This window comes from Tachysurus vachellii, chromosome 8, assembly GCF_030014155.1.
Source record: "Tachysurus vachellii isolate PV-2020 chromosome 8, HZAU_Pvac_v1, whole genome shotgun sequence".
NCBI classification, from domain to species: Eukaryota; Metazoa; Chordata; class Actinopteri; order Siluriformes; family Bagridae; genus Tachysurus; species Tachysurus vachellii.
Window position 1 is genome coordinate 20,563,375 of NC_083467.1, and position 20,080 is coordinate 20,583,454.

At 36.4% G+C, this 20,080-nt stretch overlaps 1 protein-coding gene across 3 annotated transcripts in view; it reads left to right on the forward strand.

The window, feature by feature from the left end:
- slc4a3 (solute carrier family 4 member 3) overlaps window positions 1-19,321 on the forward strand; it is a 71,027-nt gene extending 51,706 nt beyond the window's left edge. For all 3 annotated transcript variants that reach the window (XM_060876846.1, XM_060876847.1, XM_060876848.1), the window contains 14 exons: window positions 1,005-1,161; window positions 2,155-2,257; window positions 2,656-2,840; window positions 3,434-3,656; window positions 4,409-4,624; window positions 5,460-5,608; window positions 5,979-6,173; window positions 6,916-7,128; window positions 7,785-7,874; window positions 8,076-8,242; window positions 9,717-9,970; window positions 10,127-10,296; window positions 10,730-10,903; window positions 12,046-19,321. In XM_060876846.1, the coding sequence (XP_060732829.1) occupies window positions 1,005-1,161; window positions 2,155-2,257; window positions 2,656-2,840; window positions 3,434-3,656; window positions 4,409-4,624; window positions 5,460-5,608; window positions 5,979-6,173; window positions 6,916-7,128; window positions 7,785-7,874; window positions 8,076-8,242; window positions 9,717-9,970; window positions 10,127-10,296; window positions 10,730-10,903; window positions 12,046-12,123 (2,374 nt within the window). In that variant the 3' untranslated portion in view covers window positions 12,124-19,321. The remainder of the gene's footprint in view (window positions 1-1,004; window positions 1,162-2,154; window positions 2,258-2,655; window positions 2,841-3,433; window positions 3,657-4,408; window positions 4,625-5,459; window positions 5,609-5,978; window positions 6,174-6,915; window positions 7,129-7,784; window positions 7,875-8,075; window positions 8,243-9,716; window positions 9,971-10,126; window positions 10,297-10,729; window positions 10,904-12,045) is intronic.
- The last annotated feature ends 759 nt before the right edge of the window (window positions 19,322-20,080 follow it).

Consider the following 20,080-nt stretch of genomic DNA (forward strand, 5'->3'; position numbering starts at 1 on the left):
CTAAAAAGGGAAAAAGCAAATGTGAAAACATTTATCTGTCATTCATTCATTCATTCATTCATTCATTCATTCGATATTCACTAACCCTTTTATCCAGGACAGGGTTCATGATGGATCCAGAGCCTATTCAAGGAACACTATATGAGGCGAGAATACACCAATTGCAGGGCACAACACACAAATTCACATTGTTGTTTACACTTAGGGGTCATTTAGAGTTAAAGGCATGTATCGGGGTGGAAGAAACAGTAAAGAATTTGATTATGAAAGATAAAATATATTCTCCATGTCAGAATTACAATATTAAAAACCCTCCAAAACGAACATTTATGCATCCTATTTGTAATCATCCAACCAAACCTATGATTATACACTATTTTTCCTTTCAATCTGAATGAAAAGTGGGACAGTTATTGACAAATTCTTGGTTTGCATTAACAGTACCAGCTCCAGCACTAATACAGCATGTTGTGAGTGGAAAAGCTGATTCATCAGTCGACTTCAGAGCGCACACAATGTGGTACTCAAGAAAAAAAAGGATTCCTTTTCAAAAATAGTGATAATAATGCTTCACATCACTTTGTGCACATGTTTATATGTCATTGTGGACTGACAACTCATATTTTCTGTTTAAATAGCCCCTGATGTTATCGGGCCCACATGTGGCCTGTTTGTAGCTTTTGCAATTCTGACTGATTTCTTTGGCATGATTTCTTCAGCTTGAATGGAAAATGTGGTTTGGTTTGCAATTTGGATTTTGATATAATGTAATGTGGGGTTTCTTTGTTTGCTTTGCTTATATTGAACCCAAAGCTGGAACTATCATAAATACACGCAAACCAAGATCAACATGAACATGGGCATATTTTGTCCTTTTGTCTTGCAGGGCAGAACACATGTTCCCGAATGAAACAAAACAAAAAGAATACATTAGAGTTGACAGAGATATGTGAGAACTGGGAAAAACATGATTTTCTATTTGACATGACCTTCCTTTATTTCAGTCACCCAAATGATGAGAAGGAGGGCCGTTTCCACCGAAACCATTCAATCACCAGCTTGGGCAGCTTGCGTCATAATCACAACCATGTTCATGACACAAGCCTGCCGCTTGTGGCCCAGGACCACGACACCACGAAATCACCAGAGCACGAGAAAGAGGTGTTTGATTATTTTGCTTATTTTCTTAAATTGAATCTCTATTTAACCAGGGTAGTCAACTCTCTGTTACAAGTGAACACTGGCTAAACGGCACACTAGCAACCACAAAGAGTTTTCAGACGCAAGATATAACAATTAATGCTTATAACAGTGCTGCAAAATAAGCTATTAAAAAATTCCCAAATAAAACGTTTTTTAGATGTTTGTGTAAGGCGATGATCATGAGGCACTATAACTAAAAGCTGCCTTACCAAATCCATGTCTCAGCATAGCCAGAGAACATCAAATTAAATGATGACTACATCTCGTACTTTACTTTTATTTGGCAACTTTTCCATGGATCTCTTGTTTAGTTGCGTGCTGCGACATGCACATGCTGACTAGGCTTAAACCTTAGCACAGATCTTCTTATTACCCGGATGACACATTCTGTGATCCCTTACTGACCCTAATAGGTAGGTAAAAGGTAGCTTTATTTCACTTGAAGATTGCTCCATTTATCCACTCATGCAGTAGAGATTTGTGCATATGCTTTTTGACATGATGGTGTGTTTGCACCTTTAGAAGGACCTGTAATGACTGCGTTTATACCAGCACATGTGCATTACTCTGAGGTACACAGGTGATTCTTGTTAAAGCCTCCTGACACAATATCTGTGAAAGTTTTAATATCTCCATGGCTGAAAATTTTGGCACATTCAGCCCATAAAACATATAAAAAAAGTCATGATGTTAAATGATTTTATAATGAATGACCATTTGGCAAGTTGGTATCCTGGTCCTGTACATTTATACCTCTTGATTAAAGACAGGCAAAACGGTTCATTAAATCTAAAGAGCAATAACGAACACATATGCAGACTTACATGTGGAGCTGTAATCTTTAATATAGCCATAGTGTGACGTTTGTGCACACCGCCTGCCAAAACACTTTGACCGCAGCCAGTGTTTAACATTAATACGTTACTAACTATTTTCTCCTGTTAATGAAAGAAAAACCTGCACCCCGTTCCTGCAGAGGCACACGCTGCAGCCAGATCTATGAAACTGCTGGCAAAGATCCCCAAGGATGCTGAGGCCACAGTGGTTTTAGTGGGTAAGCAAAGGATTGCTTCAGGTTTTTTGTTTCTCTTTCATTTTATTTTTAAAACCAAAGATTAAGTTAAGTCATCACATCACAGAGTGCCAATAACACTTTACTATGACCTTGCTGAAGTATCCTATTCTATATTGTCACGACAAATTTTCGTTATGAAAATAATAAAGCTTTTATGATTGGATTCATCTGGAGAGAGCGAAAGAGACAGAGGCAAGCCTTTATATCTTGTGAAAAAATAATAAGAATATGTATTAAGGCTTAAACATAACAAAATTGAAAATAGTGAAGGGGCTCTGAATTCTTTCTGAATACACTGTATATCATTAATTTGCTGCATTAACCATTACGACAGTGAAAGGCTCTAAGGATAGTAACACAAATGTCTGTGTGTCTAGGCTGTGTGGAGTTTCTGGAGCAGCCTGCAATGGCATTTGTGCGCCTGAATGAAGCAGTCCTCTTGGAATCGGTTCTGGAGGTTCCAGTTCCTGTGCGCTTTATTTTTGTGCTACTCGGTCCATCACAGGGTAACATGGACTATCATGAAATTGGACGTTCCTTCTCCACACTCATGTCTGATAAAGTTAGTCCTCTGATTTGTATTTCAAATACTCCATGCACTATTTATACATTGTACATTGTGCATTGTCTTTTTGTGTAACTGCAAGTAAGTCCAGTAAAGTAGGCTTTATTGAAGTAGAATGATTATTGGGTGAGAACAGTTGCAGGACAGATCAAGTCAAGTTTAGTTTTAAATATAAAAATCATACTGTAGGTTGTTCTAATGGACATTATTGGTTCTTTACAGTCAGTGACACCTGCAAGAAAAAAAACATTTAGAAATAAAACAATAAAAAACTGCATAGGGCATTTCAAGATGAGTAGATTGTGCCTGTTAATGACATGACATGACATGCATATTGGTGTATCAGGATATCATTTGAAGATCAGGATTTGAAATCACTGCAGTAAATGACATTATCATTTCTACTCCTCGAGTAACATAGTCTCATGTAGTTTGTTGATGTCCCTGCTATAACAGAAGCTTGTCTCAATTTTGTAAGATTCTGACATTGGACTTTTTGTGTGGTATCTGCTCAAGCACAAAGCAGTATTAAACCAGTGGCATGGTGTGGCAGTTCTATGTGATAGCTCTATCTACCCCCCTCTTTTCAGAACTTCCATGAAGTGGCCTACTTTGCTGATGACCGTCAGGATCTACTGAATGGAATTAATGAGTTCTTGGACTGTAGCATTGTGATTCCCCCCTCAGACGTAGAGGGCAAGGACCTTCTGAAGACGGTGGCCTCCTTCCAGAAGCAGATGCTACGCAAGCGCAAGGAGAGAGAGAATAAGAAGAGCATGACTGGAGTGGCAGGACCTAATCAGGAGACCAAATGTAAGTGTGATTTCTATCCACAAATCTGGCACAAAATTGGCAACACTAGTAGACATACAGTAGCATGATAACGCAATGGGGAGTGTTGCCATCTCAAAGACTCATGCTCCCTGGACTGTTTCGAGTTTGTGTGATTATAAACTTCACTAGATTATGTCACCTCTGCTGGAAAAGGTTGTGATAAAAAGGTGCTATGAAAAGTGGTGTTACAGGTATAATTTTAACGTAAAATAAAATAGCATAATAAATACTGTATCTATGGAAATTATGGACCAGTATTCTGACACTAGTCAGATGCTAGTGTGTTCCTCTTAAGAGTCTTTCCTAATATCATGTCAGGGAGTTTTTCCATGACTGTTTTCTTTGGCTTGCTAATTTTTATTTAATTTGAATTTAACATTTATAATTTATATCCTGAATTTGTACATTCCTGTAAAGCTGTTTTGTGACAAATTTCCAAAGTGCTATACAAATAAATTAAATTAAACTGAATGGAATTGAATAGTGTGTGTGTGTGTGTGTGTGTGTGTGTGTGTCTGGATATAACCCATGATTTCCTTCCATAGAGGTTTGTTGAATGATGTAATCCCGTTCAGTCCTATCTAGTTCAATTTCTTCTACTGACATTTAAAATATTCACTTTCATTTGGCATGGCATAATGCATTTCAGTTAATTTCAATTGTAAAAATGAGCTTTCACTAAACATAACAGTTGAAATGAGTACTAATGAGTATCCTGTGCTCTGTGTTAGATCTCAGTCAAGATGATCAGGAGGATGAGGAACTGGAGGTGGACCCACTCAAACGCTCTGGGATACCATTTGGAGGACTTATCCATGATATTCGACGCCGCTACCCGCACTATCTAAGCGATCTAAAGGATGCAGTAGATACGCAGTGTATCGCCGCTGTGATTTTCATTTACTTTGCTGCCCTCTCACCAACCATCACTTTCGGGGGACTGCTTGGTAATTGAAATGTCTGCTATACAGTTTTTAATATCTTTTTATTACTCACATTTTAAATTATTATCTAGGAGTAAACAATTATACTCAAGGTTCTATATGAGTTGGATCCATCCATCCATCCATCCATCCATCCATCCATCTATATATTTTCTGTGGATAACATATATGTTATCCAACACAGGGTCATGGCAACCTACAGTAGAAGCTATCCCAAGGGACTCAGGGCACAAGCTGGGGGACACCCTGGACAGGGGCCAGCCATGAGCTGGATCAAAATAAAATAAATTAAAGTACTAATCATTGCCAGCAATCCTGAGCTCAGGTTACTGCCAGTGCTGGGTTTTACATGCCTCAAGACTATCTAGTTTCTTCCTTTCTTTCAAACATGCTGGGAGGTGGATTAGCTATGCCATAAAATTGACCTTGAGTGTGTCTGTATTAGCGCATGGAGCCCTGCAAAGGACTGGTGTCACATCTTTTATGTATTCCTAAGTCCTACCCAGTTTTTTTGGGACAGGTTATGGATCCACTGTACCCATAGGAAAATAAGTGAAGTTTTATCCTGATCTTCCATTACTGACTGAGTAAAGTTGAATGTTCTCACTATGAGACTGAGGTTTATTTCTATATAAATATATATATATACACATTCAACATTCAACTTTACTCAGTCAGTAATATATATATATATATATATATGTATATATATATATATATATATATATATATATATATATATATATATATATATATATATATGCTGTCACAAGTAAGTTTCATTTGGATTTGTTACCATAAAAAATGTGTTCAGACACCAATGTTCTGGTTTATTTAGGAGAGAAGACTCAAGGTATGATGGGGGTGTCTGAGCTCATTATCTCGACATCAGCGGTCGGGGTTCTGTTTTCCCTGCTGGCAGGACAGCCACTGCTCATTATAGGCTTCTCTGGGCCTCTTCTGGTATTTGAGGAGGCCTTCTACAAGGTAAACTCCCCTTAGACCACATAGCCACAGAGCCCACCTAACAGATTTGTCAGTGCTCAATACCATGGACTTACTGAGTGGTGAAAGTTTCATAGCTTATTATATTACTTCATACCGAATGTGTTAGAATGACGGTAATCTTTTAGACTTTAGCTCGATATGATGTTGACTCACTCACTGGAGATTATCCAGGAATTAAAGTTTAATCCATGACTAAAACACCACTTTGCACACATGGTTTTAGTTAAATAATCAGTGATATGGCAGTTCAACCAATTAAATATTCAGAACGTTTTCCTGCATTAAAATTTTAGCTTGCACTAAATTGGGCTGTCTTTAAAGTATTTATTTCTCTGCTCTTTTGGATCAGTTTTGCCAGTCACAGGGCTTTGAGTACCTCACGGGTCGAGTGTGGATCGGCTTCTGGCTCATTTTTATTGTTCTGGTGATTGTAGCGGCAGAAGGCAGCTTCCTTGTGCGTTATATCTCACCCTTCACTCAGGAGATTTTTGCCTTTCTTATTTCCCTCATCTTTATTTTTGAGACCTTCTCCAAGCTCTTCAAGGTAATAATTCAGTGCACACCATCACAATTTGACCAACTTATTTAATGATTAAATCCATGTGTATTAAATTGGAAATCACACTATTTAAAACACTGTCTGAGAAATGAACTGTGCGCATGGTGTATACATGGTGTAGAAGTGCTCCTGTGATACAAAAAAAAATTAAAAGCTTTAATTGTGTACAACAACCTTCAAATGGTACAGTACCTTTATTTCCTCTTGAGGATATAACCGAAATGTCAAGCACGTGTGCCCTGAAAGGTAGAATTAATGGTTTGTATGTGTAAATCTGAATTTTTTAACTGCTCAGTCTCAGAATTTAGCTGTTTCTATGGAAACACCCCATAACTGATTACATTTAGAATGCTAAACTACACTATGTTACAGTAATTGGCCCAGACAATAAAACACAACAAGGAGTGTTTGACAGACAATATAAACTTAAATACTAACTACGTTATTCATTTAATTTTTTTCTTTACTGCTTTTAGTAGTCGAAATTTATGTAGATCCTTAGGTGGGATTGCTTAGAGTATCCAACTATCCAAGTATCCAACTTCTTTATATATTATATAACGGATAGTGAGATTATAAATTATTACAGGATACAGGTTTATTAGAGTAAAGACAGATTTTAATAAATATGTTAAAAGGATGTTTAGTATGAGTATATTGTGAATTAGAGTACTTGGATGCAGTCTTTTTGATTACGGTGGCAGTGACGTTTTGGTTTTGGTCGCAGGTATTCCAGGAACACCCTCTGATGAAGAGCTACCCAGTCTCTCCAGACCCCCCTGTGCATGGACACACAGAATCAGAAAATCTTTTTCAGACTGCAAGTCCTCTTCTAAACCAGCCCAACACTGCCCTACTCTCCCTTGTGCTCATGCTGGGAACCTTCTTTGTGGCCTTCTTCCTTCGAAAATTCCGCAATAGTCGCTTCCTTGGTGGCAAGGTAAACGCTCCACACCTATCCTTCTGTATTGTGGTGCGATTATACCCAAATAATGTTCTGTGTATTTATGGGATTGTCATTTTATTGAGTTGTACTGCACTTGTATTATTACTATATCATGTTGCACCATGGTCCTGGGGGAAGGATATGTTGTCTTTTAGATGTACATGTGTGGACACAGCACACATTCATTAATTAAACCACAAGGCAAATAAAAGCACCAATGTGTTGCCCAGTGTATTGTTTAGGTTGCTTGGAAACTATGCTAAAACGTGGTAACTAGCATAATATAATAACACATGGCAAGCTTTTTAGCTAGCACAGTGTATAACTGCAGCCTAAGCAAAGCAAACAAGTATAAGAATTACTATACTGTTAAGACAAAGTTTTTAATGTTGAACATACAAGACATGAACATCTTGTATGTTTTGCCCAATGCCTTTATTTTACATCAAAATGTTTCAATTTGTTATATAGCAACATTGTGCTGGATTTTAGTTTTTATATAACTGTAAATTTTATATATATATATATATATATATACACACACAGAGAGAGAGAGAGAGAGAGCAAACAAGTATATAGGTCCTCGAGAAGTCATACTGCTTTTTTTTTTTTTTTCAAGTTATACTGATTCTCTATTTTGTTGTTTAAAGGTCAGGAGAATTATTGGAGATTTTGGCATACCCATCTCTATTCTGCTATCTGTAGTCGTGGACCTCTGCATCCCTGACACTTACACACAGGTAAAAATGCTAAAATCTAAACTATTGAGCAACAGTGTGTATTCTGATGTCCTCTGCTTGCTCATACGCTTTATTAAATACTTGCCTGTAATTGAAGCCAGGTTTCTTTCAGAGTGCATATTAGAATGCGGTTAAATGTTTGGCATGGCTCAGTAACCAGCGAGGACTGGGATCTGAGCATCAGTGTTTTTGTGGTTGCAGAAACTGAACGTGCCCTCTGGTTTCTCGGTCACATCTCCCGACAAACGAGGTTGGTTCATCAACCCACTTGGAGACAAACAGGCCTTCCCCACATGGATGATGGGAGCCTCTGTAGTGCCCGCCCTTCTCGTCTTCATCCTCATCTTCATGGAAACGCAGATTACAACGTGAGGATTACATTCAGTGTCTTTGCGTTTTTCTTGTATCTACACCGAATTAAAATCCTACGGTGACACAACGGATTTACATTACATGTTGTTCTTACAGAGGACATTTTGTTACCACAGATCTAACCATAGTAATCAACTCTAATCTAATCCAAACCAAGAAGCAAGTTCAACAAAGCATTCAAACCCATTATTTTTTCTGGGATGTGATGTGAATTTTAAATTAAAAATTCCAAAGTACATAGAACAAATAATTTTAAGGCAATAATATTCATTACTTTTACATAAACACATAAGTTGCACATTGTAGAATCTATGGACTTTCTTTTATCTCATTTTTTATTAGTACTTAGAGCTGCCTTTTAACCAGAGCAAATCATCATTCCGATCGAGTCTTTTGCTGCTAGTTTATTAATTTTTTTTTGCTTCTCTAATGATAGATGGTCCCATGACAAGTTTATGACATGTTTTGCTTGTTCAGAAAAATCCTGCATGCGATATGAAAACAAGTATAGGGTTGTTTTGAATAATGACATATATTGCAAGTGACTCATAAAAATGAATGTGAATTGCTAAAAGAATCGAGTCTAACCAAAAGATATTGTTAGTAAGGGGAAGGTTTTTAATGTTTTATTTAAAATACACAGTTTTTGTTATATACACTTGTAGAGTTGTTTTATTGCTATTTAGCTGTAATACATTATGTATTTAACTAAAAACAGTAATGAATGCTTATTGGAATACTTGCTTCTGATAAGAGAGAAAGTGTTTGAATTTCAGTTAAATACATTTTTATTTGTCTAGCGCTTTTAAGACATCCACAAAGCAGCTTTACGGGAATATACAGTAATCTCAGGAATTTTGTAAATTTCCTACAAATTAGGCAGGATGCAAATGCAAGAGAGTTAAATTACAGCAAAAAAACAGTAAAGTCAAAGTGTGACTAACATACAGGGAAGAGGACAAGGGATAAACAAATTAACAGACTTAACAATGCAACATAAAAGTGGTAAAGGAAGAGGAAATCAAAAGTATTGGAACACAAAGCAGTAATCCAATATTCTAGTTAAACAGTCCAAGGTCAACAGCGGAAACAGAGAAAAGGAAAAGTAGAAACTAAATAAACAAACAAGAATCAATACCATAAAGATCAGATGTGCAACAGGTGTGTCTTATTAAATGTCTGGTGACTGAGTGGCCAGTGGCCATGTTTGGTGGCTGTGAGTTAATGGATCCTGTAGAGCTATGCAAACCAGAGTTGATGGTGGCAAGAAAACCTCCAAACATGGGCACATACTGTGTATTTTAAGGCTCAAAATAAAGTGGTCAGTGCAGTTAAGACAATAAGAATTATCTTATGGAGTATCATTACAGCCACATACTTGTACATACATTAGCTGAAAAGAATCTTTAGTATGGTATTGCCATTAAGGGTAACATTAAACTCTATATCTCTTTCTGTCTCTCTCTGCAGGCTGATAGTAAATAAGAAAGAGCGTCGCTTGTTGAAGGGTTCAGGTTTCCACTTGGATCTGCTGCTGATCGTGACACTGGGTGCTCTCTGCCCACTCTTCGGTCTGCCATGGCTGACAGCTGCCACTGTGCGCTCTGTCACTCATGTAAATGCTCTGACAGTAATGAGCAAAGCTACAGCTCCTGGAGAAAAGCCCATGATCCAGGAGGTTAAAGAGCAGAGACTAACTGGAATGTTTGTGTCCATACTTGTGGGTAAGAGAGGTTTAGCAAAGTTGAACAAATAACAATAAATAAATAAATAAAAATGATTTTATTTGATGATGATTTTGCACCATGCCATTGTATTTTGTTTCGTTATTTCATGCTTGCCTATGCTAATATATCTGTACTTCTTTCTGAAACCTGCAGGCATGTCCATTGTGATGACAGATGTGCTGCGGCATATTCCTCTGGCTGTGCTTTTTGGTATTTTTCTGTACATGGGCATCACCTCCCTGACTGGCATCCAGCTCTATGAGCGCATCACACTCATGGTCACACCTGCAAAACACCATCCTGATCACAACTATGTCACTAAAGTAAGGAGACATGACTGGGAAAGCATTTATAAGATTTCCTCTGCCCTTTTAAAAATATGCAGCACTTGTTTCTGCTTAGTTGGAGGAAATCAAGTTTGGGGGGGTTCCTTTAACAGCTGTATGCTTGGATTCAATTAGAGTGCATTGGATAAACGCATCTTCTTAATTACTAAATAAATGTAATGAATAAGTTGTATAGAGTTGAACCAGTTTGTGGGAAATGTCTTATTTTAAACAATAAATTCAAGAATTTTTGTTTATTTCCTTTGAGAAAAGTTCGCTCACTTTATGATTGTACCCTATAAATCCTTTAGATGTACCCACTAGGTGGTGCCCAAAACCTCAATTTCTTTTTTAGTCCATTTAAACTTATCATCAATATTTGTGAGTAAGCCTCTTTTCACTAGTATCACTTTTTCTCATGTGTCCCTAGGTGAAAACATGGCGTATGAACATGTTCACAATAATCCAGCTGTTATGTATTGCGCTCTTGTGGGTGGTGAAGTCCACTGTGGTATCCCTGGCTTTCCCCTTCATTCTCATCATGACCGTGCCGCTGCGCAGACTCGTCCTAACTAGGATCTTCGAGGAGAGGGAGCTGGCAGCTGTAAGTCATGCTCATAAATTTTGTAAAGACAGTCATTTCTAAACCTGGAAAAATCTAAAAACAAAACCCACACATATCATTTTTTGACTCCCAAAGACACCGAAGTCCTACATCATTATCTTTCACATAAAACCTTCACTTCTTTTCTGCTCTAACAGCCTGTCTAATGCATATAACATTTGTTTAACTCTTTCATGATAAAGTTATTGATTTTTGAAGTCTGTGTGAAAAAAGCAACCTGGAAAATGTACGGTTTTGTGACAAAAGTTCAGTGAAGCCTATAATGTTAAAACTAAAATTATGCTTTTAAGAGTCTGTTAGCAAAGAGCAAGTATGCTCTATGGGCCATATTTAGTACTGAGTTTTAGTGCTAACATTTCAATATTGAAATTGCTCTTATTTTAATTTAATTAATTTATTGGCTTGACAGTAAATACACTAAACATGCTACATAATGCATTTGAGGCTATTATTAAATACTTAAATAGTACACTATTAAGGTGCAAGTGAGAGCTTGGTGAGCTTGTCCTTCAAACCATGAGCGGATTTTATTTACAGCAGAGCGCATTAAATGAACAAAATCACTGGCATTATTTTATTAATTAGACAAATCCAAATAGCAAATTGGAAGTGTGATAAAATAGACTAAATTCCATCAACAAATTCAAAATGTCATAACCCTGATGATTTATCCAGCAATATATGTACATGTGTCTGTAGTCCTTTAAGATGCTTGCCAATTGTTTAGGATTTATTGCATTTGACAGCAAAGAAAAATCTGTGGTGAAGATGGTGACAGAAAAAAAAAGGACAATTGTAGCTACAAAACCCAAATCTGAAAAACAAAAATAATGAATCTGAACTCCTATCCTTTTTTCTTACATCGGTTCTTAGATTAAACTTTCTTACATTATGGCTGATCTACAACATGACTTCTTTCTGGATTCTTATGTATGCAAGTGTGGCTGTATTTTTGCTAGTGCAACTGCATCTGCATGTCCCTCATTAGCAAAGCTTTGCTATTTTAATGCAGGTCCATTGTGTTTGGCTAACTAGAGGCAGGCGCATGAACTTTAGGGAACGTTCTGATCCCCTTGAATGATGTATTTGATGTGAACTCACATCTAGTTTTCTTCCCACAGTTGGACGCAGATGAGGATTCACCCAATTTTGACGAAGATGGTCGTGACGAGTATAATGAGATTCACATGCTTGTGTAAACCCTGGTCTCCAGTGACAGGAAAAAAACCCTGGGTAAAGGTGACGCTGGCCATGATGTGTGATGATGAACTCAGATAAACTTCTTAAGGATTGTGTAATGTGTATATTCAAACATTGTACTTATTCTGTGTAAAATGGAGATATTGATGCCAGAGATTCAAAGAATTTAGCTACTTTGTGTGGTTGTTATTCCTATTTATTTGTTATAGAATTTTTACATTTTTCTTCATAAGTGGTCTCCCTAAAACTTGACAATGTCTAGTGTTTCATAGTCCTTGGTTCAGCACGGTTTACAGCTTTAGCAGCTGTAACACACACACATTTTACCTCATGAAGTGTTTGTTAATGAGCTGATGAGGTGAGTCTATTGTGTGAAAGCAGGTGAATTGCTAAAATATAAGGACTCTGGAACAAGGATCTCTAAACACTACACCATGGATCCCACAACGGACCATGCACCGTGTTGTCAGCCTTTTCACCAGTGGTGTAAGTACTGGCCAGAGAATCCGAATGATTTTCAGTAGTAGTAGTAACATCCATCTTAGAACCCAACAGGTTTTAAAAAAAAAAAACATTCTGTGAGTTTCCTTTTTTTTGTATGTAGTGTTATAAAATGCTGTCATGAAGACACTAAGTGAGATTACTTCTGCTATATCGTAATATTTAAGCTTTTTATTTATGTGATGTTATTTATTTGCTGTAAAGCACAAAGTTTTTTTCAGATCAGCACTTGTTTAATTTGCAGTGACATGCAGATGCCATAAAAGAATCAGCAAGAGACATTAGTATGGACCCTTATACTTTCCTAAACTTTTTATTTTTTGTTCATGATAACATTTGTGTTCACAACAAGTCTTGTAGTTACATTTTTATGTTACATTTGATTTATTGTTTTATCAGAACAGTTAAAGCCATAGTGTACATGATTAGAGTATAGCATATATACAGATTATAAAGTTTAATTATAAAATCAATCGTAATCCACTGGCTACCGAACTGTCAGTGTATATGGCTGTGCATAGCATTAGAGCTAGTAATGGAAGCGAGAATGTTTGGCTTTACTTCATTTTGCTGCCAAATCAATAGATGAGTTCAGAGAGGAAACTTGGCTTTGGTCCCATCTATCAAACTTTAACTAGTTTAAAGGAAGTGCAAGACCTTTTAAAACCTACATTGTTCCACGGCCAACAAATAAGCAGTTAAAGTTCTTTTATCTTTTCCTTTATCTTTTTACACAAAAAGTTCCTCAAAGGACCTCGGAAGCTCTGAGATGGGTTCGGTGAACTTTCATCCATGCTTTTCATTTGAACTGAAGTATTATTGTTTCCTGTTTCATAATGGATTAAAAGACATAGATAGTGAAAAAGTTGCCCTTTAGACTGTAAATAATCTCCTGACCAGTTTCTGTTGGTTGTGTTACATCAGTGTGTACTGTATTTTACCCAAAAGGACAAAACCAGGTTCAGTTTTTCACACACACCGTTCCACAGATTTTTATTTATTTAACTGACAGCTTTTGAGGATTGTGAAATTCAAACATAAGAGATTACTCTTAAGACCAAATGCTGCTACCCATTTAAACAGGTTTGAGACCACACAAAAGTTTCTAGGGTGGTTTGTCCTCAAACATCAAAAGTGAGCACTGTATTGATTCCAAAAGAGTTGGGCAGTAGTTACAGTACAGATGTGTGATTAGGGAAATGGTGACTCAGTGGCTAAGGATCTGACTTAGTGATCGGAAGTTTGAAGAAGGACTGCCAGAGAACCCTGAATAGCTCAGTTCAACTGAAGCCACTTTGGTTAAAAGAATCTGACATATGAATGAAAAATTAAGTTAGAGATGTATTTCTTTAGAGTAAGAAAAAATGTGCTCAGGTTAATGGCTACATGTTCCTTCAGGTTCTCTGGTTTCTCCCACATCAAGAAAACCTGCCAGTATGGTTATATGCTTCGTGACTCCAAATTAGCTGGTATGGATGAGCATGTAAAAGTGCATGGATACAGTCCTGGACTGGTGCCTCATCCAGGTTATATTCCTATTTCACAACAAGAATTCTTGGATTAGACTTGATCTTTCATCAAGATAAAGTGGTTACTGAAGATGAATGAATCAATTCTTGAAGTTCCAACACTGCCATTATGTGGTTTGTTTTCTTTAAAGATATCACATATATGCTGCATATTTAATGACCACATGGGTCACAAACACTTTACTGTAACTTTACAAGTGACTTGGTTTCCTCTTGACTTTTGTTCTGTAGACTAAGCCATATTGTATTGTGGCTGTAATAACGTGTCTGCAGGCAGCTGTAAGAATGACGCCAATGGCACGAGTGCTTGGACACGGACTTGTAAAGGAATGGTCTGAATCAACAGAGATGGATAGGGAACAAAAGGAGCTCTTAAACAGGCATATATTGTCATGATGGCTGGCATTTCTTAGGTAATTGTGGTTTCCAAGACTGCAGACTTGTTGCTTATTCAAGCAGACTAATAATCTGCAGGGCTACTGTTCAATGGGGATGTTTATAGGCTCGCTCAATGCTGGGAGAGAATACACCTGTGCAGGCTGGAAAGTCACAGATACCTGTTCTTTAAACATTTTACGGGCCATATTGTGTGTTCATAGTGTGTGTGCAGTGTGGACAGGTGCAGGAATGATAGGAAATAGAAAGTTAAAATCATTGTCTGTAAGTGAATCCAAAGGTGTTTGGGTAGTATGTGGTTTTTCCGATATTTGGATCACGATAAAACAAAGAAGGTTCTAACTGACTAATGCCACCCCAGTTGCTTAACCTAACCACCTCATCCCATAAATGATGTGTTTGTTTTTGTGTTACATTATGTCTGTTCAATTTTTTCATATTTATTGCATTTGACACTCAATGTGTGCTTTACTTTCCAAAAAGCCCCACTTAGAGGCAAGTTAAGACAGTGAAAAATGGATGAAGTCAGATTTTATTAATTCTACAACCATTCTTCTGCAACATATTCAGCTCTTAGAACTAAGGAGCAAACCACAATTTTATTGATGTCTAAATAGTACTTTTGATTCATTGTGGAAAAAGTAAACATAGAATGTGTGGAGGGTTTAATGGAAAGTCCTTTTTTTTTTTCAGAAGCATATTTTCTACATTTTCATTTACATTTTTAAACAGTCAGTGTTGATATACAGGATGGTCAACGGATATAAAAGTCTGCATTTCATTTGCATTAATAAATCGCAAGGTTTTTTTGTGGAAAAAAAGCAAAGATAAATCATGTCAGATCTTTTTCCACTTTTTATGTGAAATTACAACATATAAAATTAATAAGAAACGTAGAAAAAAAACTGAAAAAAGGTTATGATAACTTGGCTGCATAAGTGTGCACACCCTATTTTAATTATGGATGTGGCTGTGTTCAGAACAAACCAGTCCCATTCAACCATGTTCTAAAATAATTATCATACAGCTGTCATCATTGAAATTTTTCTGATTAACCTCAAATAAATATCAGCTGTTCTTTATTGTTGGTTTCATCTCATAATGGCGATCATGAACAAATTCAAGAAAATGGAGCACCACTGTGACATAAACAAGAACAGGATGTCTCTCTAAAATAAATAATAGGACAAGAAAAAAACTTACCAGGAAGGTTGCCAAAAGAGATTTGGCAGCATTTAAGTAGCTGCAGGAACATCTAAAAAGTACTGATTACTCTCTGTATGTGACAACAATCTTTCATATTCTTCACATGTCATGAGTATGTGATCGGGCTGCAAGATAGAAGCCCTTTTCTCACAAAAGGCTAAACTAAATCATTCTGTGTAACGTGGCAAAATATGTTAGAGCCTGATGAGACCTATTCCAAAATTTTCATAATTCCAAAAGGTAGGTTTGGTGCAAAAAACCATCACCTAAAGAACATGCTGGTGGCATCATCATACTTTAGGGCTGCTTTTCTTCAGCCAGATCTGTGGCTTTTGGTACAGTGGTGGAAATCCTAAATGGCTACAAGAAACAATTTTGGTGCACAACCTTATGGTGTCTACTAGTAAGCTGAAGATGAAAAGGGATTTCACATTTCAGCACAATGACCCAAAGCATCCATTCAAATAAAAAATGAAATGATCTAACCAGAGCCCAGGCCCGAATCCAGCTACAAATATTCAGGGTAATCTGAAGCAGGCTGTACACGCAAGAGATGCCCTTGAGGTGTTTGGAATGGCGAGGTGTAAATCAAATGAAAAGGTGCTTCAAAGTATTAGTGTAGGCGTGAACACACTTACGCAACCAGGCTATTGTACGTTTTTTTAAATGACCACAGTTTAAAAAAAAAACAAAAAACAAATAAAAAACAATACTTTGTAATTTCACACTGATGATGGACTAAAAATATCTTGAATATAGTCAAATTTATCTACTATTTCCTATAGGATTACAATAAACCAAATATGAGTTTCCTATATATTCTATATATTTTTTTCTCTTGTTTTGTTTCATTGGTAGACAATTTTGTTAATTGTAAGCATTTATTTTTTGAAAGATTATTGATTAAAAATATTTGCCAATAGAATAACAGAAACTTTAAAATAAACTCATAAACATTAATAATCTTATATTGGGTTTATCGCAATATTATAATCTGAAATATTAAATTTGTTTGATTATATTCAAGATATTTTCATGTTACAAGATTATTTGCAATGTAGATTCTCAAAGCAAATTTTGTTGTGTGATTCTGTGCCCTATGAGAGGAAATGTTTTTACATACCATATTTTTAAACACACATTCAATACTGTGAAATCTGAAGGATTTTCCTTTATACATAAAGGTTAAAATTACCATAACTCATTGAGATGCTTATGAATGGCAGAGCTTCAGATAACTTCCGTCATCATTCTTACATGTTATTAGAGATGCACTGATGTCTTTTATCTTCTTCAGAACAAGTAGGAGTTGTGCATGGTACGGTTGAGCTTGTTTTCTGATACTCTGAGATATTGATACTGAACCTTAGAACTTAGTATTAAGTGATCAGGTGCATCGTGGAATATAGGACATTATTTGCTGCCAGCATTATACTTCTTAAGATGTTAAGGTATTTACGCAGTTTCTTTAATAGAGAGCTTGATGGTAGCTTGAGTTGAGTGCTCAAAGCTATACTACACTTATAATTCAAGTGTCAAGTGAGCTCAAAGAAATAAAGTGTTCTCATATGTAACAGTTCACATCATCTTGAGCTCATTGATAATGAGCACACTTGCTGATAATGCTGTGCATCCTCGGGTCAGAAACCCTTTTGCTCTTTATTGAAGATACGGTTTAAATGCTGTAAGATATTTGATCAGATTATTTGTGTTGTACAATAATAGTTTCTTCTGTAGTTTCTTCTCTTGATGCACCAATTAGTCTTAACATTAAAACCATTGAGAGATGACATAATAACATTAATTGTTACATTACAATGGCACTTGCCAAAAGGGTGGGACATATTAGGCAGCAAATGAACAGTCAGTTCTCAAAGTTGATGTGTTTGAAGCAAAAAAAAAATAAAAAATGGACAAGCATAAGGAGTAATTTTGACAAACGGCAAATTAAAATGGCTAGACAACTAGGTCAGAAATCTCTAAAATGGAAGGTTTTGAAAGTTGTTCCTGATATGCAGTGGTTAGTACCAACCAAAAAGGTCCAAGGAATGACAATCAGTGAGACAATGACAGGGGGCACACGGCTCACTGCTACATGATCCCAGGTCTGAGGCTCTGGGCTATTTTCTGCTGGGAAACCTTGAGTCCTTGCGTACAGGTTAACATTACTTTGACACCTACAATTTGACACATACCACTTACCTTCACTTAAATTCCTGGCAACTGTATTTCCTAATGACAGTGGACTCTTTCAGCAGGATAATGATCCCTGAAACACTGCAAAAATGATTTAGGAATGGTTTGAGGAACATGATAAAGTGTTCAATATGTTGTCTTGGCCTCCAAATTTCCCAAATCTCAATCTTACTGAGCATCTGGTGGATAAACACTTACGATTCATGGAGGCTCAAACTCACAACTTATAGGACTTAAAGGTTCTGATATCACACTATCAGATGTCTTGTGTTGTCCTTGCCCTGATGGTTTAGAGCTGTTTTGGCGGCACAAGGAGGGACCTACACAATATTTATAGGTGGTTTTAATGATATGGCTAAATGGTGTATATTTGCAGAGTGCAGTTTGCAGCCTTCTTTGCTTTGATTGCTATCATTAATCACAAAACGCATTCAAATCTCTGTCAATTTGTGTTTGCTGTCCATAAGTGTAACAAAGGACAGTACAGATATGTACCATTACAGGTAACAGCCTTTTTTCCAATGGGCAACCAATATCAGATAGCAGTATCGACACTGATCGATCCCTACATATTAAAAACATTTTTTCTTTATGTACCATAAACCTTAAACAGATGCCACTTCTTCATAGCACTTTTAAAGCATAGAAGAAATGATTTTATTGAGACATTGTGGTCAGTGCTAACTTAGTAAATAGGTTTTAAAAAAGGTGAAGTTAATAATTGATCAGACAATAGTTTATTTTATTATAATATTTGTTTATTGCAACCTTTTTATACACCAGACTCTCACATCCAGAGGCTACATAAAACTTGATTACCTAATTCAAGTGGAAAAAACATTTACACCTGATCAATATAAGGGGCTGCTCTCAGCAAAGACAATGAAAGGTTATCCTTTATAAATGTTAATGAAAATACATCACTTCATACCGATGTAATATTTTGGTTTGTAGCAAATTGACTTGACTGTAAAATATTGTCAAACGTATAAATATCACCTGATAGTTTCCATTATTTTGGAGTGTAATGCATATAATGTATAAATGTTTGCTTTCTATACCTTCAGCACCCATGTGTCCAGTTATCCTTAAATCATGTCTAACTCTTGTCAGTCCCAAACAGACCATTTGTATAACTCAATGTTGCCTTGTTGTAACTATGGTAAGAGGTATAGTTTGTCAAAAAAGGCAAACACGTTCTTATGATACGTAACGTATGACTTTAGTTTTAGCAATACTGAAGGAAATAATAATGTCATGTGGATATTTTAATAGCAGTAGAAATGACTATTACTGTAAAAATGTTTTCGAACCGCTATAAAACAAATTGTTATTTTTTTGTCTCAAAATAAATATTTATGTGTTTCAACATACATTGATTTAAGGCTATTTTTTGTGTCAATTGTATGTTTGATGACAATTTCCACAACTACAGTGAACTAAAGAATAAGACTAGCACTCCTAAACAACACACATCTTGTGAAGGTCTTATCTTACATCTTGAACAAAGTCTCCCTGTGATGTCTGTTTGCATCCCAATTTCTGCAGAAGACAGCCAGACATTGCATTTCCAGCATTGAGTAGACACAGATTATCCAGAGCAACTTACATTTCATACAACAATAAATGTAATTGAGCAATTGTGAGTTAAGGGTATCGCTCAGGGGCCCAGCAGTGGCAGCAGGAATTGAACTCACAACCTTCTGATTGGTAGCCCAGCAACTTAACCACTAGGCTACCACATCCCACAGACATCAAGTGATTTCTTTCTGAATTACACCATGATTCACAGGACAAGATTCGAGAGTGCTTTCCACTACCATCCTCAAAATACTATCTGAGAAAATATCTTTTGGGAGAATGGTGTTCATCGGTCAGTCCGGTATAGTTCCAGACATGTGTAGAATCTATACGTACCAAGGCACATTGAAGCTTTTCCGGTACATTACAAAGACACTGTGAATACCAAATAATTCATGAGAGTTGCTTCAGGGGAATAACTGAATAATACCGGTGTAGTTATTTGGTTATTTACTCAGTGAGTAAAAATGAACAAATTAACAGTTAGAAACTTAATGGTAAAGAGGTTCCAGTTGGAACTGACTTTTACCTGAAGTAAAATAAGGTG